Source organism: Vipera ursinii (genome assembly GCF_947247035.1).
Source record: "Vipera ursinii genome assembly, chromosome: 5".
Classification (NCBI taxonomy): domain Eukaryota; kingdom Metazoa; phylum Chordata; class Lepidosauria; order Squamata; family Viperidae; genus Vipera; species Vipera ursinii.
The window spans coordinates 57,099,183-57,124,747 of record NC_139518.1 but is presented as its reverse complement, the minus strand read 5'-3'; the positions used below and the strand labels follow the sequence as shown (position 1 = coordinate 57,124,747).

General features: G+C 39.8%; 1 protein-coding gene across 4 annotated transcripts in view; it reads left to right on the top strand.

Annotated features, from left to right (window-relative positions):
• The first annotated feature begins 1,218 nt into the window (after nt 1-1,218).
• CACUL1 (CDK2 associated cullin domain 1) overlaps nt 1,219-25,565 on the top strand; it is a 39,826-nt gene continuing 15,479 nt past the window's right edge. For all 4 annotated transcript variants that reach the window (XR_014492608.1, XR_014492609.1, XR_014492610.1 and 1 more), the window contains exons 1-4: nt 1,219-1,776; nt 3,652-3,778; nt 5,438-5,540; nt 23,016-23,111. Coding sequence is in view for 1 of the 4 variants with exons in the window: in XM_083363397.1 (XP_083219523.1) it covers nt 1,434-1,776; nt 3,652-3,778; nt 5,438-5,540; nt 23,016-23,111 (669 nt within the window). In the remaining 3 variants the exon portion in view is untranslated. The remainder of the gene's footprint in view (nt 1,777-3,651; nt 3,779-5,437; nt 5,541-23,015; nt 23,112-25,565) is intronic.

Sequence of the window (25,565 nt, the reverse complement as noted above, 5' to 3'; positions counted from 1 at the left end):
CTGAAAGCCTTGTCATCTTGAAATTCTTATGAAAAGTTGAGCTGTCATGAATAAACATTGCCTTTGAAATTGTGAGCTGCGGTTGGGGACTTCTACACTTTATTACCTTCTTCTAGTACCTGTGTAAGAGAATAGTGCCAGTGCGTTCTTGTGCATTTGTTGCCACAAAGAAATCTACAAACTTCTGAAACAAGTATGTTTTATCCTTTCCCCTGGTAGTCACATGGAACCAGTTCATGATGACCTTTTAAGGTTGGGGAGATGCGCAGGGCCGTTTCCCCCATCTTCCCATCTTTGGGTACAGTTAAGTGCCAAAGGAGGCCTTTTGTGATGCGAAAGGGGAATAATCCACAGAAGGCACAAGATTCCAGTGACTCTTGCAACCTGATTTGCATTTACCGAATTCTTTCCCCTAAACCAGGGGTAGGCAACCTTGGCACTTTTATGACTCATGGACTTCAACTCCCAGAATTCCTGAGCCAGCCAAGCTGGCTCAGAAATTCTGGGAGTTGAAGTCCATGAGTCATAAAAGAGCCAAGGTTGCCTACCCCTGCACTAAACAAAGACTGGTGAGTTAGGGTTTTTTTCCCCTCTAAGGCTCAGTGGGTTAGGACGCTGAGTTTGTCAATCAGAAGGTCGGCAGTTTGGCGGGTCGAATCCCGAGTGCCGCGTAGCAGAGTGAGCGCCTGTTACACGTCCCAGCTTCTGCCAACCTAGCAGTTCGAAAGCATGTAAAAAATGCAAGTAGAAAAATAGGGACCACAACAGTGGGAAGGTAACAGCGTTCCGTGCGCCTTTGGCGTCCAGTCATGCCGGCCACATGACCACGGAGACATCCTCGGACAAGCGCTGGCTCTTCGGCTTTGAAACGGAGATGAGCACCGGCCCCTAGAGTCGGAAACGACTAGCACGCATGTGCGGGGGAACCTTTACCTTTACCTTTAAGGAATATAGGCCCTCTCCTACTATAAATCAATCCGTTTTGGACCTGCAACCACTTATCGCTGTATAGTGTGGGGCACAGAGGGAGGGGTGTGTGCGCCCCCCCCCGTCTGCGTCCCTCTCTTTGTGTGTGAGTTGCATTACAGCGATAGCGCCCGACGCGAGGAGGCTAGACAACTACGATCCCCAGAATCCTTTGCGGCGGAAAAAAAAAAGACGGTATTAGTCGCCGTCGTAAATTGCTTTTTTTTTTAAAAAAAAAAGAGAGAGAAAGAAAGCCGTGTTCTATACCCGGGTCGCTTTACGGCCCGGAATCGGATCCGCTTCCGGTAGAAGTTGACGGAGGGAATCGGTCCGGGGGTTCCTTGTAGCCCGGAGACGTGACGCTTCTTGCTTGGCGATGGGAAGAAGCCGATTGTGACATTCTCTTCGCTCCCTCCCGCCCCCTCCTCCCTTGCCCGGACCAAGCGGGCCCCTCCAGGCCTGTCGGGATGGAGGAAGAGAGCATGGAGGAGGAGGGGGGCGGCGGCGGCGGCGGCGGCAGCATCAGTAGCAGCAGCAGCAGCTACGAGGCCTTCATGGATGACCAGAACCACAACAACTGGGATCCTGCGGCGGGCGGGCCGGGCGGAGGCTACGGACTGTCTCCTTCGCCTTGCCCGGGAGAGTCCCGTAGCTCGTGTGGGCGCAGGGGAGCAGAGGAGCTTGAGATCCACATGATGTCCGAAGCCGCCAACGGGCCAGGGAAAGGCTGCGAAGCCGCGCCGGGAAAAGGAGGGGCTGCCGCCGCTGCCAGCATCAACCTCAACCTCAACCCTTCGGCCTCGAAGTTCTGTGAGTGAGGCCCCCCGCATCCTTGGTCCATTCTTCTTGCCTCCAGGTCAAAAGAAGTGGAGTTTGTGGCCCGTGAAAGGAGGAGAAATTGAACTAGAAAGAGAGAGTTTGGCTCTTGTTCGCTTTTTTTCCCAGCTGATCAGCAAGCACCCTTTCCCCCAGGCTAACATTTAGCTCAGGGGTCTTCAAACTTGGCCCTTTTATGACTTGTGGACTTCAACTCCCAGAATTCCTCAACCAGCTTTGCTGGCTGAGGAATTCTGGGAGTTGAAGTCCACAAGTCATAAAAGGGCCAAGTTTGAAGACCCCTGATTTAGCTGGTAGGAGAACTTGGCGAGCCGAGCCATCTCTTCTTGCTAATTCAATTTCTCCTGTTTCACGCAACAACCATGGGCATCATTTCACTTTTGGCTGTCTCCTCCTCCTTTGCTTGGCAAAGGGTAGAGAGAACTAATTGATTTGGTGGTGGATTTTGCCCTGAAGTCTACAAGCGCCCATAAGTAAGTAGTGGAATATAGAGATTTGGTTTTGAAGTTCAATCTTAGAGGTCCATGTTTAGTGGTGGAAGAATTTCTTCTTCTAATCCCATTGAGAGGTGACCAGCTGTTTTACTGTAGGTACTTAAAAAAACACACCCATTTCATAATTTTGAAAGCTTATTCATTGTACTGTAATACTGTAATGTTGTAGTACTGTTTTATGTGTTCTTTAAGAGTTGTATCTAGATCAGGGCTGTACATAATTGGATGGTGGTTCATAAACCCAACATTTAAAAACAGATTTTGAATATCAGTAGAATCTTTTTGCAGTGATACCTTAAGCAGCAGTTAGTCTTCCCAGGCTTATAGGGTCCTAGAGAAATATGTAGCTAAACTTTTTGTGATTAGCAGTAGAAGATATACGTTAATATTTGTAAATATACTCTTTGAAAATATACAGTCTAAAATGCCAGTTTGTTTATGAAAGAAATATCTGTGTATATTTCTGCTATGTTTTCACTCAGTAATTTCAGACACACTTGTGTATGCTTGTTTATAAATATGTAAATCTGTGTTGGTAGGCATAGAATCAGAATCTGAGTTAAAATAGAAGAATGTCCCATTTGAGTCAGAAATAAGATGCTGAGGCCCTAGAAAGCGTACAGAGAAGAGCATAAAAGATGGTAAGAGGTCTGGAGGCTAAACCATAAGATGAACGGCTAAGGGAATTAGGAGTGTTTAGCCTAATGAAGAGAAGACTTGGGGTGACATGATTGCCATCTTCCAATACCTGAAGGGCTGTCACGGAGGAAGAGGGAATCAATTTGTTCTCCAAATTGAAGAAATGTGTGGAAGTTGGTCAGAGGGAGATCTAACTGGAACTAAGGGGAAGTTTCGACAGTGAGAACAATTAATCAGTGGAACAGCTCGTCTCCCAGAGTTATGGGTGTTTCATTGCTGGAGGTTTTCAAGAAAAGACTGAACAATCATTTGGTATAGAATAAGGATTCCTGCCTTGGTCAGGGGGTTGGAATATAAGACCTCCAAGGTCCCCTTTCCAGCCTTATTTTATCGCCGTCCCTTTTATGTCAAACGGACCATTTAAGGCACTTCTGGGTTGAAATGCCTTGGGGGCTCTTTTCATGTCTCTATCAGAGAGAGCTGGAGCAAATGACAGGAGCTCACCCCGCCACACAGCAGCATTTGGGTCTCGAATGCAGGCTTGGTAACCTCGAACCCAGGGTCCTAACCACATGAGCCACTACACTCCTGTATTCTGTGATGATGTAGAAATACTTTTGTCTCTATGGTTTGAGCTTTGCATTTAAGTTTTGTATTTGTTGCTAATTATGCTAAGTGCATTATTTTATCAATTACAGTATACTTTCTCTTCTAGTAATGAATGTTATAACAATAGAAGATTATAAGAGCACATATTGGCCAAAGTTGGACAGTGCCATAGATCAGCTTTTAACTCAGTGTCCTGGTGACTATATTCCCATTTCCTATGAACAAATATACAGGTAAGGAAATAAAAATAATAAAAACATTGATTATACAATAAGATTATTTCAAGCTTACATTATTTCAGTTGCTTGCAAGATGCTAATGAAAACTTTTAGTAAACTAGTATAATATTTAAAAGTATAGTGGTAATTCTGGCATTAGATTTCTAAATATTTTAGGCTTTGGTTATTTAAACTGAAAAGAAATGTACTTGGTTAGCATCTTTCTTTCTTGTTTCTACGTTAGAAAAGCATACTCACATGATAGAAAATGCTTGCATTTCTTTGTAAAATAAAATGTGCAAGACTCACTTGCATGTTTTCAAACTGCAACTGAAGACAACCCTGGAATTTCACTAATCAAATGAAAAACTTAATGTATCGATAAAGGAGAATTTATAGGTTCTCTGTTAATGCGAAGTTACATGAGTGTGCTTTGATTCTAATCAAAGAATTGTCATCTCTAGTACTTCTTTCTTCAAGACAGAGATCCTATTTTTAACTCTGATTTTAATGACATTTCAACCAATTGTTAATTCAAGTGGTGTGCTCTGTGTTTATGCCATAAAAATCAACTCTCAGAATAGAACTATTTCTATTTTGGTGTCTTTAAGGGATAGAAGTAAGATAACAATATAATGTAGTTCTAGGGTTGTGCTTCCAGAACTCTATATTAATACACAGTTGTATGGTTTAGAGTTATATTCTTAGAAATATTAAATGCGAGGAATTGATTTTCTGCTTTATGTAATAGTTAAAATGTTCAGACACTATTAATATTTTAGCCACATTGAAAACAAATGAAGTTAACCTAATTATAAGTAACTAGTCCTGTTGACTTCAGTGGGATGAAAAGTCCTAACTAAGCCAAAATTCAGACCTTGTAATCAAATATTGAAAAGGGGTTCTTTTCTTAATTCTGTTTTGTCCCTGAAAAGAAATGTTTAGAATATTGTATTATGAATGCATGATTAAAATATAAAATATAAAAATATAATATAAAATTTTGAAAAGGCATCAATAACAGAATTAAATGATATGTTTGGTTAAAACGTATCTTTATAACATGATGAGTTAACTAAACAATATTGCCAGACTTTAAAAATGGGATCATTATATGTAAAACAGACTTGAGTTTTTAGATCTTGCGCAATTCTCTGTGACAAATACAGATATGCTTCCAGAAACCTGTTAGTTAATGTGTTTAGAATGTAGTAAATGTATATTTAAAATCATGTACAGGAAATCCTCGACTTATATCAGTTCATTTAGGGACCTTTCAAAGTTACAGCAGCACTGAAAAAAGTGATTTATGACCATTTTTCACACAACTGTTGCAGCATCCCCATGGTCACATGATCAAAATTCAGATGCTTGGCAACTGGTTCATATTTATGACCATTGCAGTGTCCTGAGGTCATGCAATCCCCTTTTGCGACCTTCTGACAAGCAAAGTCAGTGGGGAATCCAGATTCACTTAACAATCGTGTTATAACGTTAACAACTGTGGCAAGAAAAGTTGTAAAATGGGGCAAATTCACTTAACAAATGTTTCACTTAGCAACATAAATTTTGGGCTCAATTGTGGTCATAACTCGAAGACTACCTCTCTTTAAAATACATTTCTACAGGTTTAATAGTGTCAATTCATCATTATTCCTGTATTTATTTCTGCAGTTGTGTATATAAATGTGTGTGCCAGCAGCATTCGGAACAGATGTATAGTGATCTAATAAAAAAGATAACTAACCACTTAGAGAGAGTCTCAAAGGAGCTGCAGGTAAGAAGTTGCACAATTTTCTTTCCTGGGACAGTATCCCAGTAAAATGCCAGTGATCTGTTGGAGTTATTGCTATCATAACTTCTGTTGTTTCCTGTGCAGAACTTGATTGACCTGATTTGTAATGCATTAGTTGTGCGTAATTCTTCTCTAGGGAATTCAGATATTACTGTCCATGTGAGCTCATGTATTTCAAAAGGGATCATGATGCCAAAAATGAATTAGTATGGATTTGCCCTGAGCATATATAGCTGTGAATAATAAAAATCCCCACTAGGTTGAATTGGATTCCTAATGATTTCAGAGGCATGTTCATATAATTTTCTTGGCAACTATTAGATTTGCCATTGCCTCCTGAGGTACTCTTTCAGCTTCCTGGACTACCCTGTTACTGTGATATTTCTTGGTGATCTCCCTTCTAAGTACTAACCAGGTTTGACTCTGTTTAGTACTTTGAGATCAGCCAGTGAACAAAATCTAGGATAATTGCTCAAATGAACGTGACCACTTTTGATCACTTTGTCCCTAAAGAAATATGTAGTGGATGCGTGCCTATATGTATCTATTATTTTTAGCTAGCTTAAATTAGCCTTTAATTGTCAACTCTGTGACAAACCGAACTGAAGCCATTTTTGTTTTGTCTTCGTTACCACATTTTAGTTTAGAGATATTAGATGAAGGAAGAGGGATGGGAGATACGTAGTTCTCAGTTAGCCAAAACAATTCATACGCGTGAGAATCAAGGTCAGTAATAACATTTTGGCAGGCTGAAGAGCTGGGAGGAGACCCCGCGTTTTGTAACAATTGGTGAATATGATTTATGACAGCAATTTGGGGTAGGAATTGCAATAGTAACTTTATAACCAAGGGAAGGGGATTTTTAGTCTTGGGTACACCTATGTACATGCCGATATTTTGTTTCTTAAATAAAATGTTCTCTAAGGAAGAAAGTTTTTCCTTGACATTCTTTTTAACGGTTTTCATCTATTGGAACCATAACATTAATCTTCTTGCAGAATTTTGGTTTGGAAAACTTTTATCAGTGTTCAAGCAATGTTTTATTGTATTGTACATTCATTTGTATTTCATTAGGTTGATCAAAACATGCTGTTCATTTTTACTCAGCTTGTCAGTTTAGAGAAAGAACCTTCCTAGTTTTACAAAATTAGGATTTTTACTAAGAAACTTGTTTTTTTATCACAGGCATTGGGGTTTTTATTTAGAACCTGATTTTAAAACTGACCTCCTTCTATATGGACATTTGTTGTTTATTAACAATTAGCCAACATGATATTAGAAAATGAGCAATGCGCTGACAGGAGTAAACGGAAATAAATTAGTTTGCTTGTCAATATTCAGTTCAGTCTTTAATATCAGAAAAAATACAATTTCATATTTGTATTTAGCTGTGCTTTTGTTGTAGTCAGGTATTAATATGTATGAAGAATGTAGCTTCATCTTCAAACTCTTGAGGTTTGTTTGTAAATAGGACTTCGAGGAAAAGTATGTTGCTTTGGCATGCTGTCAGTTTTCTACTACCATGTTTCACCAAAATTAAGACCAGATTTTATATTAATTTTTGCTCCAAAAGACGCATTAGGGCTTATTTTCCAGTTGGGTCTTATTTTCAGGGAAACACGGTAATAGCAGCTCATTGAAGAGATGTGTAGCTAGCTGAATATTGTAACTTTCTTCTTACATGCCTGTATTGAAATACAACACCAGTGTTGCATTTGCATGTGGAGGCTTCTTCCTCCTTGAAACACTGCATAGCACACAAATTTTTTCGATTACAAGTCACACTTTATCTTCAGCATGTGGCAAGCTCTGTCCTTCAGAAAGTACTATAGACACTTTCCCCCTTGTTTTTACTTGAACTTTTTTTCCATTTCATTTTCATTTAAAATGGAATTAAAATAAAATAAATAAATTTGGATGAAATTAAAAAAGAGGTACTGAAAACTAAACTTTATTCCAACATTTAGAACTCAGGTTTATTAAAATTAAATATCACTAGTGTTAGTAGTGTAGACAATCCTTCAAATTTTAAAACATTCAAATGCTGAAACTAATGATTTAAATTTGAATTTTTTGCTCATTGCTTGTTAATATGATTATTCCCAAATATGCACTTATTTTTCTTCTGACATCTTAAAAATTATAATATGGAAACAACTTTTGAAGGTTGGTAGGAGCCACATTCAAGTTTTTTTGGGAGCTACTTGCCATCCTGAGATTGTACATTTCTGTTAGATTATATTTCAGTTGAAATGGCTTTGGCTTATAATTGCTAGAGTACTGGGCGGTAGCCATTGTTAAAAGCAGCAATATTAGTTTGTTGAGCTGAATGGCTAGTTATACTCTGGCATCTTTTCCTGTAGCTGAATGTTCCTATAGAACAGGGGTGTCAAACTCAATTTCACTGAGGGCTGCATCAGCATTGCGGTTGCCCTCAGGGGGCCGGGTGCGTATGGCCTGGGTGGGCGTGGCCTACTGAGTGGGCGTGGCTGGAGTGCATATGGCCTACTGGGTGGGCGTGGCCAGCTCTACATCGTTCGCATCAAGGGTGCCTATGGGTGCCTGGGCAGGAATGGGACAGATCTGAGGGTCTCTGGCAGAAGGAGGGTCTCTGGGCCAGGGCCAAGGCAGTGGGGGCCGTTCCCCCACTGTTTCCAGGATGGCTTCACGGGCCACATGAAACCACTTTGCGGGCCGGATCCGGCCCCCGGGCCTTGTGTTTGACATGTCTGCTATAGAATAAAGAATAGAATAAGGATCTTCCCTTTCTTGAGGATACGCATAATCCTTTCCCAGACTTCTTTAAGTCTATACTTTGCACGTGATTTTGCAATAGGTAATTTAAGAAACACCTCATTACTATTCTTATATCTTAATTACAACTTTGTCAATTAAACATGTGTACTACTTGGTTGATCTGCAAGCACAAACACTTGAGGTTTCAAAGTGGTTAAACTCTGGTCTGATTAGTAGGTTGTTCTTTTATCATGGGGGAGGATGTTGGTTGGTAAGGCACTTCTTGAGGTAACTGTTTTCTATCCTGCAGCAAAACAGAACATTGCTGATAATATGCAAAAATCAGCTTTCCAGAGCAGTGTTTTTAATATAATCCAGCATTCAAATGAGGCTAAATCATACCTGAATTCAGGAGCAAGTAACCAGGAACAAAAGTTGAGGTCAAAGCACTTCAAGTTCAATATATGCTACCTATACACAAAAATCTGATCTACTAACTGTCAAGGCAAATTGGCGCTTAGATAGGAGCAGCAGAATTCAAGGGGGGCTGGACTTAGGTTTCTTTTGAGAGCAGAGCAACTCCAGATTGATGATGCATTTGGCCCCACCACCCTCGAGCTCAGCCTGGTGATTTCCTACACCTGGGGCATTGAAATACTTCACTTCCTGGAAAATTACTGTCAAGCTAAGCCTGAGGACAATGAAGAGAAATTTCAGCCAGAGTTCACTTCTTTATTTGCTTACACACAATAGAAAGAATCTTGCAGGCTAAACCCTTAACTACTCTCACCCTATACCCTGGGAGATTCTGGACAGTGGGTATCTCTATTTTTTTCTATGTAGTTCTCCCCTGTGCTGCCTCTTGTCTGCCCCCCTTTCTGCAATGTGCTCCTTTCTGGGAGACTGCTGCTTCGCTATAGTCTATCACATCACATAAGGTCCCCCTCTCACCTATACGTCCAAAGGTGAACAACTTCCAGAGCAGTATGTTCCAAGGGGGAAAATAAAGGATCATCCCTGTGGAATACTGGGCTGTTCTATATTCATTTGGCAACATAAGGATGCATTCTTCTGTTGTTATGAGGTTGAGCAATGAAATTACCCTTGGGTAGGCAACCTCGGCTCTTTTATGACTCATGGACTTCAACTCCCAGAATTCCTGAGCCAGCCAAGCTGGCTCAGGAATTCTGGGAGTTGAAGTCCATGAGTCATAAAAGAGCCGAGGTTGCCTACCCCTGCCCTAGCATTTTAGGGAAAGATTCTTCCCTCCTATTTATATCTGACTGTGCCCTTACTTATATGGAACGGAACGGAACAGAGCAGAACAGAACAGAGTAGAATAGAAAAACAGTTAGAAGGGACCTTGGAGGTCTTCTAGTCCAAACCCTGCTTAGGCAGGAAATCCTATACCATGTCAGATAAATGGTTGTCCAATCTCTTTTTAAAAACTTCCAGTGTTGGAGCATTCACCACTTCTGGAGGCAAGTTGTTCCACTGATTAATTGTTCTAACTGTCAGGAAATTTCTCCTTAGTTCTAGGTTGCTTCTCTCTTTGATTATTTTCCATCCATTGCTTCTTGCCTTGCCTTCAGGTGCTTTGGAGAATAGCCTGACTCCCACTTCTTTGTGGCAGCCCCATAGATATTGGAACACTGCTATCATGTCCCCCCTCGTCCTTCTCTTCATTAGACTAGACATATCCAGTTCCAGCAACCGTTCCTTATATGTTTTAGCCTCCAGTCCCCTCATCATCTTTGTTGCCCTTCTCTGCATATATCTTGCCTTTATTATTTTTATAAATAACTCAGGGTGGTGAACATATCTAATATCCTTCCTCCTATTTTCCTCCCAACAACAACCTTGTGAGGTGAGTTGGGCTAAGAGAAAGTAAGTGGCCTAAGGTCACCCAGCCGGCTTTCATGCCTAAGGTGGGACTAGAATTCAGTCTGCTGGTTTCTCGATCAAAACCTTCATCGCTAGACCAAACTGGCGTCCTCTGAAACATGGTCAGAAAGTGCTCTCTGTATGTACAGTGGAAGAAACAACTGTTTCACTAAATGAATTTCCATCTACCACAACTCCATTGATAAAATAGGCTATTTCTTGTGTGTGTAACATTTATGCTGGAATACTCAATGATGCATTTTTCATTTTATCAACCAAACTCATTAGTAACCATAGATCGTATAAAGGTAAAGGTAAAGGTTCCCCCGCACATGCGTGGTAGTCGTTTCCAACTCTAGGGGCCGGTGCTCATCTCCATTTCAAAGCTGAAGAGCCAGCGCTTGTCCGGTCATGTGGCCGGCATGACTAGACGTCAAAGGCGCACGGAACGCTGTTACCTTCCCACCGTAGTGGTCCCTATTTTTCTACTTGCATTTTTACGTGCTTTCGAACTGCTAGGTTGGCAGAAGCTGGGACGAGTAACAGGCGCTCACTCTGTTACACGGCACTCGGGATTCGACCCGCCAAACTGCCGACCATCTGATCGACAAGCTCAGCGTCCTAACCCACTGAGCCACCGCGTCCCCATAGATCGTATAGTAGAACCTTATTAAAGAATCAAGAAGATATATAAAATGTTTCTTTAAAAATAAGGACATACATTTTAATTACTAATTAGGTTAATCCTTAAAAAAAATCATTGCATAATCAGAAAAAAAATCTATTTTTAAGGTAATTTTTTTTGAAGCAGAGAAAATATTCACAGATTAAAAAAAAACCATGGGGAACTTACATGATTGGCTCTGCGTGTATGCATGTCAGATTTTTGGGGGGAGTTTCCTGAGTGACTCAGTTGAACACTAAATATTGACTTTTGTGTACAGATCTCCACTACTTGCTTTTGAAGAGCTAATAAACTCTTCTGTCGTATATTAACTTTTCCATTGCAATATGCTCATTCTTCAGTTTGACATTAGGGTCATAATTAGTGCTAGCTGTTGGTTTCCATATTTTTTATTATGTGTTTGAATTCATTGCAAACTTCTTTGGGTGTCCTCCTTTAGAGTGAAGAGTGCATTTCAAGTCTCATTATGTAAAGGCTGGATAATTATTGTGTGGAGAAAGACTTCAAATGTGATGCTAAGTATCACTTTGGTGATAGTTTAGTTGATCCTGTTTTGCAAAATTGTAGTTGGGTTTGGACTTTTCTTTTTATAATTAGATTTTTTCCAGCAATTACGTTGCTTCAATTTTGCAAGCACATGCCATATGTTGGCATATAGGGAGGAACTAAATGTTTCTAAATGGCATTAGAAGTAGTTATTTTACTACTGCTATATTACATTATTAAAACTGTTGCAAGATACTGCTGACAAAGGAGGGAAGGCCTAAACAAGTCAGGGCATTATATATCTTCTGTAGCTGCAACTCTCAGCCCTTTGTGATAGAACAGATCAGGAAATAGATTCCACAGGAAAAATTAGAACTATGTTTTACTAGAATAGGCTATATTAACAGAGTCAGCTAGTTTGATTGTGCTTCTCCCCGCTTTCCTCTTATACACCAGTTAGTCAGGGAAGAATCATCAGTCTCTTTTTAATACTCCCCGGACTTAAGAAGCATACTTTTGGTTTAGGTTTGGTTTTGTTAATGATTTTTGATTTATGAATATTGCTATAAGGCCATCTCTGTAGCTGTACACCAGCTGATCCAGTTTAGATGTGTGTCAGTGTGGGACCTAGAGGAGAGTTTTGCCTGATTTTTGCAGTGATAGATAAGGTTTGAGGGACTGGGGGCTACAATTCAACCTTTTGAGCTTTGAGGAGTCCCATTAGAATTGGAGGACAAAACTTTTTCAACCATTTGAAGAATAGTGGTGAGTATGCTCAGTATGGAAATAAAAGGAGAAATTTCTGTGAACCAAACTCTCCTATCCCTAACTCTACCTATAAAACTGTTCAACGGTCTGAAAAGCTGTGATTTTTGCCTATTGCTGGCAGCAGACTTTTAAGAAGTGAGGATGAGAATGATTTATCTTCCAGACGCTTCCCACTTCTATTCTTATCCTAAAACAAAAACAACAAATCAACCTTCTGAAATTCAAACTTTTGCTGTTGCATATTGGCAGTATATTCTTGGAAGTACTGGGGTAGGGAACATATTTGGGATACCGGTTGCTCTTCCCGAATTATTGAGATATAATATGGAATCCTTATCAGAACATTTAACCTCTTACTTTAAACAGTTATCTTGTGACAGATGAAGGTCCCTGTATGCAACTTATTTTTATAGGTTGGGTTGCCATTGCATAACACTAGGACAAATCTAATTAGTAATCTCCTAATAAAGTAATAGCTGTCTTTTCAAGTATCCTAAGTAGAGAGATTTCATTTAAATCCTGAGTCTCTTCTTTTTAAACACTGCCTTAAAATGTTTAAAGTGCATATTTAATAGTTTGACTTTTAATCCAAGGCAGCATTTGATGAAATAACTTGGTTCAAGATCTAGGAGATTAAAATATGTTCATTCTTTTTTATTCAATCATGCTGTAGGTGGCAGCAGAATACTTTCACTGGCAAATTGGTTTTTTTCCCCTCAAATATTGAACCATCCAGCTGAAAGAATAAAAAAAAACTTTTTAACTGCTCCTGTGCATCAAATATCTCTGTAGATTTACAAGTCTCTAAAACATACCGTAGTCCTATACTGACATGTTACTTTGTCTATTTCTTTCTCGTCCTTCATTGCCTATGTATATCACAATAAACAGCAGCTAATGCATTCCTTACTTTTTCTATACCGTGGAATAAATGTACAATATATCTATGGAGGAATTCCAGTAATTAGGCTTAATTTGTTATAAAGAAGTATGCATTTAAAAAAAGTAAGGATGTAAGGATAAATGGTAGCCTGTTGTGCAATTGCCACCATAAAAAGGAGAGTTCATAAGTAATGTGTTATATTGATTGTTAATGAAAATTAGCACTATCTAAGACTTCTTTTAAAATTGTGTACAGTATTATATGTAGAAGTTAAGGAAGCACATAATGGAAGAGATCCTGGAGACAAGTTCTACTCCTTTCCAGGGCAAGCAATCCTTCCCATTTTTGTCTTATTTGTAGATTTGATGATCATATTTTCCATGCTTCATCCAAGTCATCATAAATAGGTTAAATAGCACAGGGCCTATAACTGAGCCTCTGATATGTTGTTATCCAACCTTTCTCTTCTGTTTCTTTGGAGATATTGGCATGCGATTGTTTAGTCAACATAGTATCTGGCTAACTGTAGCATAGTCTACATTTTGCCATCTTCTCTACTGTATTAGGACCCCATAGGAGAGTTGAATGCTTTGATGAAATCATAGTATATTATTCCAATTGGATTTTCATCGCCAACTAATTGGCTACCCTACCAGAAATAAATGAGAGCGAGAGAGAGAGATCAGCTTGGTTTGACATTATTATTATTATTATTATTATTATTATTATTATTATTATTATTATTATTATTATTTCATGTTAAAGATATGCTGACTCCCTCCAAGAAAGATATTCTTATGTCAATATGCGCTCTAAACGTCATGTAAGTCACAACAATAGAAAAACACAGTCTGCTTAAAATAATACTACACAAACATTACCTTTTGTCATGTTTTAATTGAACATAAGATGGAACATTCACAGTGCGGGGTGGAAAAAGTATGTGAATCTTTGGACTTAATAACTGGTTGACCCTCCTTTGGCAGCAATAACCTCAACCAAACGTTTCCTGTAGTTGCAGATCAGACCTGCACAACTATCTGGAGTAATTTTGGACCACTCCTCTTCACAAAACTGTTTCAGTGTAGCAATATTCTTGGGATGTCTGGTGTGAATCGCTCTCTTAAGGTCATGCCACAGCATTTCAATCGGGTTGAGGTCAGGACTCTGACTGGGCCACTCCAGAAGGCGTATTCTGTTCTGTTGAAGCCATTGTTTTGTTGAATTACTTGTATGCTTTGGGTCATTGTCCTGTTGCATCACCCATTCTCTGCGGAGCTTCAGTTGGCGGACAGATTTTCCTGCAAAATGTCCTGATAAACTCTGGAATTCATTTTCCCATCAATGACAACAATCCATCCAGGCCCTGAGACAGCAAAGCAGCCCCAAACCATGATGCTCCCTCCGCCATGTTTTACAGTGGGGATGAGGTTTTGATGTTGGTGTGCTGTGCCTTTTTTTCTCCACACATAGTGTTGTGTGTTTTTCCCAAACAACTCAATTTTGGTTTCATCTGTCCACAGTATATTTTGCCAGTAGTGCTGTGGAACATCCAGGTGCTCTTTTGCAAACTTCAAATGTGCTGCAATATTTTTTTTGGACAGCAATGGCTTCCTCCGTGGTGTCCTCCCATGTACGCCATTCTTGTTTAATGTTTTCCTTATTGTAGATGTGTCAACAAAAATGTTAGCATGTGCCAGAAATTTCTGTAGGTCTTTAGCTGACACTCTAGGATTCTTCTTTACCTCATTAAGCATTATGCACTGTGCTCTTGCAGTCATTTTTACAGGACGACCATACCTAGGGAGAGTAGCAACAGTGCTAAACTTTCTCCTTTTCTAGACAGTCTGTCTTACCGTGGACACATGAACATCAAGGCTTTTGGAGATACTTTTGTAACCCTTTCCAGCTTCATGCAAGTCAACAATTCTTGATCGTAGGTCTTCTGAGAGCTCTTTTCTGCGAGGCATGGTTCACATCAGACAGTGCTTCTTGAGACCAGTAAACCCAAAACAGGTGTGTGTTTTTAAAGGGCAGACAGCTGTCAGCAACACATCCAATATCATCCACTGATTGGAGTCAAGGTTGGCTCACTCCTGGCTCCAATTAGCTCTTGGAGACGTCATTAGGCTAGGGGTTCACATACTTTTTCCACCCTGCACTGTGAATGTTTACATGTTATGTTCAATTAAAACATGACAACAGCTAATGTCTGTGTAGTATTATTTTAAGCAGACTGTGTTTTTCTATTGTTGTGACTTACATGATGTTTAGAGCGCATTTTATGGCCAATTCATGCACAACTCCACGTAATCCCAAAGGGTTCACATACTTTTTCTTGCAACTGTATTCTGTAATAACTGAGATTGAAGTTTCCAGAAGGGAAGATTTTTGCAGCAGAGCAATAAACAGACAAGTAAACACCTAATGGCTAGGTGGAAAATAAAGAAAAAAACCTGATTCAATTGTATTGTGACACAATATAATAGGAAAAAATCAATATTTCTCTGTTTATGTGAACCTCTAATCAAGTATTGTGAGATTTTCATCACTATATTTTGGAATGTTAAATGAGTAACTTGATAAATGGTACAATTTATATTTTCTGACAAGATTTACTACTTGCAAAAGCCTCTCTAATGTTGTTTGCTCATTTTAATTGAGAAGCGTATTGCAGTGAAATTTCATAATCATTATTCAATTTCAGAGAATTAGATATTTTGGATCTTACTGCTCCTCTGGTTAAATATATTAATACTCATTTATAAATTGCATATTAACTGACAGTGATACTACATTGTTTTTTAGGAGCAGTATCTTCATAGATGCAGAGACAATGAAATGAAGGACTTTCAATGTTCCTTCATTTTTGTTTTCAGAATAACTAAATTGTACTTTTTATTTCCTCTTTGAACCATTTTTGTAAGACAAAATGAAAATAGGAATTTGGGAGCTGGGCAGTATTGAAATATATGTAATAAGTATTTTTCTTCAATGTATATATGCGACTGTACAGCCAAATGAAAACAAATTATTTTAATGTTAATACAGTTATTTCGGTGACATTTTAAACGATCTTTGTCAAACATGATCCTAACCCTTCTACCCATTAAACTTTTGTAAGGCAGCTATGGTTTCATCACCAAAATTGGATGATTTGTTTTAACTTTAAAAAAAAATTATGTACGCATAAACATCAAAGCCAACCTGAGCTGGTGTCAAAAACATCGAATAGAATTAATCCTGATTAGTAACTGGGTAGGAGTGCCGCGTAACAGAGTGAGCGCCTATTACTCGTCCCAGCTTCTGCCAACCTAGCAGTTCGAAAGCACGTAAAAATGCAAGTAGAAAAATTGGGACCACTACGGTGGGAAGGTAACAGCGTTCCATGCGCCTTTGGCGTCTAGTCATGCCAGCCACATGACCACGGAGACATCCTCGGACAAGCGCTGGCTCTTCGGTTTTGAAACAGAGATGAGCACCGGCCCCTAGAGTTGGAAACGACTAGCACGCATGTGCGGGGGAACCTTTACCTTTTACCTTTTTAGGAGGCCATTAGGAAATCCTGTGTCAATAGACTTAATAGGAAAGCCAAAAGAGAGACCTTGGAAGAAGGTGGTGGCAAATTACTTCATTGTTGTTGTCAAAACAATATGGGCATATCCAGTGCTTTTTTTGTAAATAAATAAATAAACCTTTATTGTCAAAGCACAACATGTGTACATTGAGATTAGCTGAGCCTCCCCCTGTGCTCTCTCCCCCCAACACACAGTGACAACAAACCCTCCATCCCACCACACTATGTGAACCAACTACACCAAACACCGGCCTCCCAAGTCAATTCTGCATAAGATTATGTCCCATTTAAAAGCCTAACAGCCCATGGATAAAAGCTATTTTTCAGCCTGTTGGTACGGCTGGCTATATTCCTATATCTCCTACCGGATGGTAGGAGAGTAAAGAGATACCGTCCAGGGTGTGAGTCATCCCTGAGAATCTTCCTCACTCTTCCAAGGCAACGAGCCCTGGCGATGTCATCCAGTGGTGTCAGGGAACAGCCCACAATGTCTTGTGCTGTGCTCACCACCCTCTGCAATACTTTCCTATCCGCGGCTGTCAGACCGGCATACCAAAAGAAAAAGGTGCCGGAACTCACACATGTCATACAACCCGCCTTGCCTACCCTACAAGTTTCCATCCAAAAAAGGTGCCGGAACTCCGTTCTGAGCGTTCTATGAGGAAAAAAGCCCTGGGCATATCCATGGATGCTCTGTCGCCAAAAGTCATATTCAATACAAGGAAGTCTTAATCACAGAGCGAAAAAAGGACACTTCAGAAAAGAATATACATACGTCAGGGTTGATCTGTGAAGTCCTTAGTGCTCTCTGTGGTGGTTGCTTGCAAATGAAAGCAAATAAGAGTTTGCTGTCCCAGAATAGTGTTGCAGAATGTGTCACATTCTGTTAGAGAGAAATTCCTGAAGAGGTGCTCCAGCATGAGTCCAAAAGCTCGGAAATCTAAACCTCTGGTCTCGGTGGTGATCCAGATTGGATCCTGGTTGTTTGCATGAACGCATTTCATTACCCAATTAGGTAGCTTGATCAGTGCTAGTGGTGCTACTACCAGTGGGAGTTCCTCTGTGTATTGCTTCAAATTCAGAGCAAAATAGTTCCACCTATTGAAATGTTGCACGGTGGCTCTCTCCCAGTAAAACAAAACTTGAAATGCTTTGCTTGCTCTACTGGGTTGTTGTTGTTGTTGTTTTTTAAATAAAAGTTAGCTTCTTGGCTGGATTAGCAAGCAGTAGTCAGTCAGATTATTTCCTCATTGTGTCCATTAAACACAATGGTCTGCAGCTTGCTTGTTGTTTTTTACTTGTTTTTTATGTTAGATATCCAAGCAAGTCAATCAAAAAAGCAGCTCTGTACTTTGAAAAATGCTGCGAATGAATAATAGTAATACAAACAAATAAAACTATTTTCCAGGCTCTCTACACCGTTAAGGTTTATAGTACACAAGAGTACAGATGGTCCTTGCTTACCAATCGCTTGATCAGCGATTGGTCAAAGTTACAGCAGTGCTGAAAAAGGAGACTTAGGACTGGACCTCAAAGTTGCAGCCCTCGGAGTGTCCCCACAGTCATGTAACTGCAATTCAGGTGATTGGCAATTGAATTTTATGATAGTTGCGGCATCCCGCAGTGACACGATTACCATTTGCAACCTTTGCCGCTGACTTCCAAGAAGCAAAGTAAATGGGGACGCTGGCAGGAAGTTTTAGGTCACAGTTTATGTGACGTCATGCTTAATGACCAGTGGTGATTCCCTTAGTGTCCACAATCAGCACCGACATTATAAATCCGTGTGGTCACATAACATTTCATTTAACAACGGTGTCACTTGCCAAAGGATTGCTCGGTGCCAATTGTAGTCCATACAGGGCTACCTATATTTGCAGTTGCATTGGTATCAAAAGCAGTAAGGCAGACATGTCAAACACAAGGCCCGGGGGCCGGATCCGGCCCGCGAAGTGGTTTCATGCGGCCCGCGAAGCCACCCTGGAAACAGTGAGGGAACAGCCCCCTCTGCCTTGGCCCTGGCCCAGAGACCCTCCTTCTGCCAGAGACCCTCAGATCTGCCCCACTCCTGCCCAGGCCCCCATAGGCACCCTTGATGCGAACGATGTAGAGCTGGCCACGCCCACCCAGTAGGCCATACACACTCTAGCCATGCCCACCCAGTAGGCCACGCCTACCCTGGCCATACCCACCTGGCCCCCTGAGGGCAACCGCAATGCTGATGCGGCCCTCAATGAAATTGAGTTTGACACCCCTGCAGTAAGGCAAAACACAAGATTTTGCTGCTTTAAATACAGCTGGAGTTTAACAAGGCACAAGAACACATAGTGTAAAAATTCAGCAGTTCAGCAAAACAACCCATGCTGTTAACTTTGTAACTTAAACCTCTGCAGCTTTAATAGCATTTGCCATTTTCAGTGACAATGACTTTTTTTTAAGAGTAATTTAGCTAGCCAAGCAGGCAGATGGTTGCAAGCAGTCTTAGCTCCTTTTGGAAACATTAGCAGAATAGATTTTTAAAGTAGTTGTTTATCTCTGAGCCAAGTGCTTAATGACAACTGCTTTTTCCTAACATTCCTCCTGCCCATTTCACCTTATCCAGCATCAAGCCAGTCAGTCTGTGCCGACTGTCTAGCATGAAAGATTAAAGCAAACCAATTAAAATCTGCCATGCAAAATTTCAGTTGGAATACTCGGAACAGCCTGGACTACGCAGAACAAAATTGTTTTAAAAAGCCAAGATTTGTTGAAAGCTGAAAGCCAACTTCTTTACCTGTGATTTGTGTTAAAATCTGAAAGTTTTGCTTACCCATAATTTATTAGTAGTGAAATGCAAACTCTTTGACTATTTTGGTCCATGGAAATGCAGGCACAGTTATTTTGGTTTTCACTTCCTCTTCTATTTTCAGTCTTGCAAATCTTTTCTTTATTAAAGGAGTAATTTGATATACTGTTATTTATTCAGATAACATGAAGAAATTGCCAATGTTTTGTTTCATTTTCCATAATTCACAAGATTGATAGTTTGTTTTAGATGAACGCAGTTTAAATTTTAATCAGAAGAAAACATTTTAGCTTGTTAAGTCTTGTTAAGTTCCTGATTATTAATAAAGCCCAGTTATCATCCTGATCTGATTTAAATTTTAATTTTATTAGATGGGTGAATGCTTATATTCTCCATTTTCCTTCTCCTCTGTTTTGTTTTCTCCTGTCAAAACCAAACTTACAAGGGGAATAAGAAAATCCTTGAAACCAGTTTCTCCGGAGGCTCAAACTCAGAAATGGTGATTTAAAGATTTTCCAAAATAAATAGGAGAGTTTGTCATTATGTGTTCCTTTTTTATTATAAAATCCTGTATTCCTTTTTGATTATAAAATTAACACTGTCATAATTAACCAAATCACAGTCTGCATTGCTGTGTTGCAATATAACCGTTGTGTCTTATGTTTTAAGGTTACTGTAATCAGTGTTACTGTGAATTTTAAACAAAGCAAATTAGGCTACAAAATGGGAATAGTTGTGTCTGTTAGGTGAGTTTGCTTAATAAATGCTTATACTTGACTATATCAAGTGTATAAAGTTGGGATCTAGAGAGGGTAACTGTGATTTCATTTTGCTATGGATCATTGAAAGCTTTTGTTCTTTCTAAGTGCTTTCTTTGCAAATAGAGCAAACCTAACAATCTCTTTTCCCTGTTCTGTTGTAAAAGCCCTTGAATGCATTATATAGCACAGTCTGTAATTCTAAGGCCACAGTCCTATATGAGTTTACCAACTATGTTCAGATAATAACTTCTGATTTGAAATGCAGCAGTGCCGTAGACCCTATATGTAAGCTTTCAGACTTGATGTCTTACTTCCTGAGTTAGTTGTGAACTGTGCTGTCCATTAAATTGCCTGAGAGACTTGAACACGTAAACCTATTATTCTAACTACTTATGTGCCACAATGATGGAATTATTGCTGTTCCTTTGACATTACAGAAAAGAACTACTGTATCTGTTGGCAGTCCTGTGGTAGTTAACATTTGCTAGAGTAGAGCTGGTTTCATCACTAAAGCACAAGACTCACTCTGCTGCTAGAAATCTTATCTGTTCTGTTGTTGGCAGCTGTAAGCAATAACTTACATAAATGGCTGTGAGAAAATAAAAGCAAATCCATGTGTATTTATTAGATTCTGCTGCTGCATAATAAAGACATGACAAACAAGGGAAAAACAGCTACTATTAAGGAAAAATAAAATCAGTTGTAAAACAGAAAAGCAGATTACCTGTATGCAATAAGATGTTATAGTTTCAATAGTTATATGTGTTAAACTTTATTTAATATTTTTTAAAAGAATGTTAAGTCAAAAAACGATGAAGTCCCCTTTATATCAAGCCAAATTCCTAATATCTATGTTGTTTTCTTTGTAATAGTACTGAAAATGTTTCCCTGATATGTTTTTTTTTTACTTCTCAGTCTTGTTATAGCTCTGGAATTTCACTGGGCATAATATTAGACATAGTAGCCTGGGAATGTTAAGCTCTACCTAAAAGGGTGCATTTGACATTGCTCCTTATAGAGGATCTGTATATATAGCATAAACCTAGATGGAGGGGACAACAACCTTTCTCAGAAATATTACGTTCCACCATTTTTATCCACTTCCCACCCAAGCCTTGGCATCCAGCCCGTGGTGAGTTAAGTGATGCCATGACCTCCCTCTCGCAGTGCCCGAAGGCTGTTAGAGGCTGGATGGGGAGCAATGGGTGGAAACTGAACCCTGGCAAGACCGGGGGGCTCTGGGTTTGGGATTCTTTGACCCAGGGAGAATTGCCATCCTTGGTCTTGGATGGGGTGGCACTGCCCCAGACAGACCCTGTGCGTAATCTAGGGGTACTCCTGGACTCGCGGCTCCTGGTCGAAGAGCAGGTGGCAGCTGTGGCCAGGAGGGCTTTTGCACAACTCTGTATTGTATGCCAGTTATGCCCTTTCCTGGACCAACAATCCCTACTCACAGTCGCTCGTGTCTTAGTCACCTCCCGCCTTGACTATTGCAACACGCTTTACACGGGGCTGCCCCTGAAGAGCTTCCGGAAGCTCCATTTGGTGCAAAATGCAGGAGCCTGCATGGTTTTGTGCATACCTCAGTCTGCACATGTGACACCTCTCCTGAGGGAGCTGCATTGGTTGCCAATTTGCTTCCGGGTGCAATTGAAAGTGCTGGTTGTCACTTTTAAAGCATGGCTTGGAGCCAGTTATCTGAGGGACCATCTCTTACCGGTCACATCTACCCAACCCACTAGAGTGGAGAATGTTGCAGGTCCTGTCCCCTAAGGAGATGCATCTGGCAGGACCCAGAAGAAGGGCCTTCTCCGTGGTGGCTCCCTCTCCCTGGAACATCATTCCTTCAGAGATTAGACTGGCCCCCACTCTAACACTCTTTCGGAAGGCACTGAAGACCTGCTTGTGCCAGCGGGCCTGGGGCACTCGGAGTGGGATAGAGCCCAGCAAATGGCTAGTTTAATGTGTGTGGTAGTGGAGGGGTACATCATTATTATATCATTTTATTTTTCCTCTTATTTTATTTTTATAGGGTGTTTTTCTATTTATGTAAGCCGTGTTGAGTCACCATGCGCGAGGAGACAGCAAAACAAATTTTCTAAATAAATTTGTTGACAATAAGCACACTTAGGTATCATTGGGTTAAGGATGAATATTTCAATCCTGGAGTTTGTTTCCTCCCCCTCTTCCCCCCCCCCCCCCCCCGTTGATATCTTTCTTTTTCTTTCCTAATGGTACCTTTTTGAATACCCAAGAAGAAAGCACTTATTAATAGTATACATATTCTTATTATATGATGGACTGTCAAAGTGATTCTTCCTTGACGTTTGCAGAGGGGCGGCAGGGTTGGTGGGTAGAGAAAACATTACAGATAGTCCTAAGTTACCATCATTTGTTCAGCAAACCTACATGCACCCCACACCCCTTTCTGCAGCCCCACTGCAGCCCCACTGCACTGGCACACACCCTGCACCCTCTTTCCCTGGACTTTCTGAGCTCACACGACACTGCAGCACCCCACTGCCCCAAATTGTATGCGGTTTGTGCTGGCTTCCCCCACCCCATGCATGCCCGTCTCACTCTTTACCCAGGACTCTCTCTGCTTCCCACTTAACAACCTGTGCATCTGTTATTACGACAGCAACCAGTACTGCCTGGGTTGTCATTGCTAAGCAATGTGGTTAAAACATGACATCATGTTTTACAACCACATTCCTTAGCAACAGCTATTCTGGTCCAATTGTACTTATAACTAGAGGACTATCCGTAATGGTAAAATGCTTGTTTTAAATCATTTTTAATCTTTCACATTAGGGTTTTTGTTTAAATCTTCGAACTTAACCTGGTTATGCCAAAATTAAGGTTCCCTTCTTTTTTCTTTTTCTTTTGCAGGCCAGCCCTCCAGACCTCTACATTGAAAGATTTAACATAGCACTTGGGCAGTATATGGGAGCATTACAGAGCATTGTGCCTCTTTTCATATATATGGTAAGTTATTAGACTTGAGAATGAAAAGAATTAGCTAGGTGATAGTTATTACTAGATATCCAAATCAGCAACTAGGTTCTCATATAATGTTTATGGTAAGATAGGAAAGAGATTGATAATCACTCAGTTTTTCTAACTTCCTCTATTTCAGTTCTTTCCTCCCCACTCCCTAAATGGTTAATACTAGTTTCCATTTATTTGGAAGGTGATGATCCTAGGTCACATTTGTAGTTGTGGCAAGGAATCTTCTATGGTTATTCTTCATCTAGCTTTCTAGAACCGCGTTGGAATAATCACTCTTAATCTTTGACAGAATAACTTCATTTTAGTAATCCATTAGCCTCATTCAGGTTGATTTACACTAGTGAAATCACGGTTTTGTGTTGTTGTATATTACGTGTCTGTTTCTCTAGTTTGTGTGTGTGGGTTTAGAACTTTAGAAGACCAGATAAAGTTGCCATTTGGCAAGGAAAAAATGTATGCACGTGTAAGCATATACAAGCACATGTGCTGCTCCTAGTGCAAAATCTGTAGAAATACATTGGGCATAGGATTGAAATGATTGTGGCATCAGAGCTTTATATAGCTGAGTTTGTTTATTTTCCAGTAACAGAAACTAGTATGTATCTTTCCGCTCAAGAAATTTACAATAAAAACTTAGAAGGTCACTAGTTGATTAACAGGTTGTGTCATGGAAAATATTAGAGAAGAAGGAAGTTTTCCTGAGGAAGAAATGTAGGAAGATCAAATGAGAATAGTTGCTCAAGCAGGCAAAGAAAACATGCAGCTGTTGCAAGGTGGTCAACATGGGGAGTGAGTTGGATGGCCGTCTAAATGTTCTTAAATAAGTAAATTCTACTGCGATGGATACTTTCATACTTTGTCAGCCATTCTCAAAAGTTGTAGGTAGGAGATTATTGCCCTTCATATGGTGTATGTGCTGTGAGAGTCCATTTGTTCACTTAAATTGTAGGCATTGGTGATATTTATAATAAAATATCATCAGTACGATGCCATAAAAGTTTAGTTTTCATTCTCAGCTAATGAAGTGAATCATTCCCAAGGTTAAATAGTTGACAGACTGAGGAACAATATGAAACTCAGTCTAACCATGAAAGTGTGGTGTTGACAAATAATTGATCTATCTGGAAACGTATCACCAACTTGTTCTGGGCGTTGCTCCATTTTTGTTAAAACAGTTTAATTTCCTTGGGACAGTGCTTTTGTTACGAGCTTTTCCACATAGTATATCTTATTACCTATCTAGGAACAGATAAGTGGCTTGTTATGCTACTGAAGGATATGGGGACTTTTTGTAAAGATGTTAATTCAAAATTCTATAAGCTGCTGCTTTGACAGTTGGTTCATAGCCTTCTAGGTCCAATTAAATCGACAGTGCTGACCTTTAAAGCCCTTCTATAGTTTAAGGGTGGATATTTAAAGATGAATAACATCGATATAAGCCTGATTGTTTTAGTGAGATTATCAGAGGCCATTCTGAGTGTCAGAAGTGCAATGAGTGGCAACTGAGAAGAGGCTTTTTGTGCCTGAGATGAAAAGTGATGAAATAATTGGATTAGTGATTTGAGCAAAGGCAGCAAGTAAAAATCCATCCTCAGTCTGCTGCTGAAAAATAATAAGTTCCTTAAGCTATTCTTTACAATTCTTCTAGCAGGAAGGGACTTATTGAATGCAGTAGAACTGTTTCAAGCCCAGTGGGCAAATCTGTGTCATATTTTGTGCATAAAATTATTCTTGTTAGATCCAGCTTAAGAATTCTGAGATGGATATTAAGGCCAGAGAAAAGAAATGTACTACATTGATTCTGTACTTAATGCATTTCTAAGTTCATTTGATTGGGAGTTAGGTTATCTGGAAAATAATTTGTGGCCATATCACACTCCCTGTGTTTTCAGGTCAGCAAAGGCATGTCTCCATGCTGTTAAATTGTATTACAGTGGTGGCCCTAATTTCTGGCCTTTTAATGCAAAACAGAAATGCTTTGATGTTCAGAGTCAATGTTTGATCATTAATTTTACTAGTTTTCATTTTCTGTTTTCAACTTAACTTATTATCTTAATTTTTATTGTATATGCTGTGTCATTGCATAGTGCTGTAAAGCTAGGAAGGTTTTTGTTTTTTAAAGTAGGGTAAAAATACTTCTAATGAAATAAAAGCTACACAGCTTAGATGACTCAGTGAAAGCATGTCTTCATGAAAAGAAACGCTGTCAGATAGAACAAGACATGCTAAAATTAATTCAAGGATTTAAAAGAACTTTGTGTTATCTTGAGATTTTAAAATGTGATTTTAGAAATTGGCTAGGATAACACTGAAATGTTGCTAACTTTCCATCTTTGTGATATCACACGAGCATTCAAGCATCAGTTATGCTTGTGCAGTTTTTTTCTTCCTTTCCAGTGTTTGAGTCAATGGCCCATATGAATAGGCTGG